General features: G+C 60.7%; 1 protein-coding gene across 1 annotated transcript in view; it reads left to right on the plus strand.

Annotated features, from left to right (window-relative positions):
* The window catches only part of LOC108803306 (zinc finger protein 432-like), a 3,286-nt gene extending 2,536 nt beyond the window's left edge, over positions 1 to 750 (plus strand). The window contains exon 2 of the mRNA XM_018575156.1: positions 218 to 750. Within this exon, the coding sequence (XP_018430658.1) occupies positions 218 to 740 (523 nt within the window). The 3' untranslated portion in view covers positions 741 to 750. The remainder of the gene's footprint in view (positions 1 to 217) is intronic.
* Positions 751 to 782: the final 32 nt, after the last annotated feature.

Genomic DNA, 782 nt, shown 5'->3' on the forward strand with positions numbered 1-782 from the left:
ACTTGACGCTCGGCTTTGTGAAGGACGAACCGGAGGACCGCCGCACCAAACCCTCCCCCGCCGGCTTCGTGCGGGTGGATTACGACTCCATCTTTGCCGCCAATTCGGCCTTGGCTCCTCGGGAGGCGGCGAGGAAGCTGTTCGACTGCGCACTGTGCGGCAAGACCTTCACCAGCAAGTCGGGGATCGTCAAGCATCGGCGCATGCACTCGGGGCGGGTGGTGGCCTGTCCGGACTGCGGGAAGGAGTTCACGTGTAATTCGGAGCTGGTGGCGCATCAGAGGACTCACACCGGCGAGAAGCCTTTCCCTTGCTCCTCGTGCGGAAAGTGCTTCTCCACCAACACCAACCTGGTGGCGCACCAGCGCATTCACACCGGGGAGAAGCCTTACGCGTGCACCGAGTGCGGGAAGTGTTTCACCAGCAGCTCCGACCTGGTCAAACACCAGATCATCCACACGGGGGAGAAGCCGTTCTGCTGTGCGGACTGTGGCAAGGGCTTCACCAGCAAATCCAACCTGGTCAAGCACCAGAGGATCCACACGGGGGAGAAACCCTTCCTGTGCGCCGAGTGCGGCAAAGGTTTCGCCATCAAGTCCAACCTCATAAAGCATCAGGTGGTCCACACCGGCGAGAAGCCCTACCCCTGCCCCGAGTGCGGCAAGTGCTTCTCCAACCAATCCAACGTGGCCAAGCACCAGCGGACTCACTATGGACCCAAGAGAAGGCTCGTTGAATGACTCCAGGACCATGAGTGTAAAGCTCCTCTCGGGGGTTAATCC

Source organism: Nanorana parkeri, unplaced genomic scaffold (assembly GCF_000935625.1).
Source record: "Nanorana parkeri isolate BGI_ZX_2015 unplaced genomic scaffold, ASM93562v1 scaffold3588, whole genome shotgun sequence".
Lineage (NCBI taxonomy): Eukaryota > Metazoa > Chordata > Amphibia > Anura > Dicroglossidae > Nanorana > Nanorana parkeri.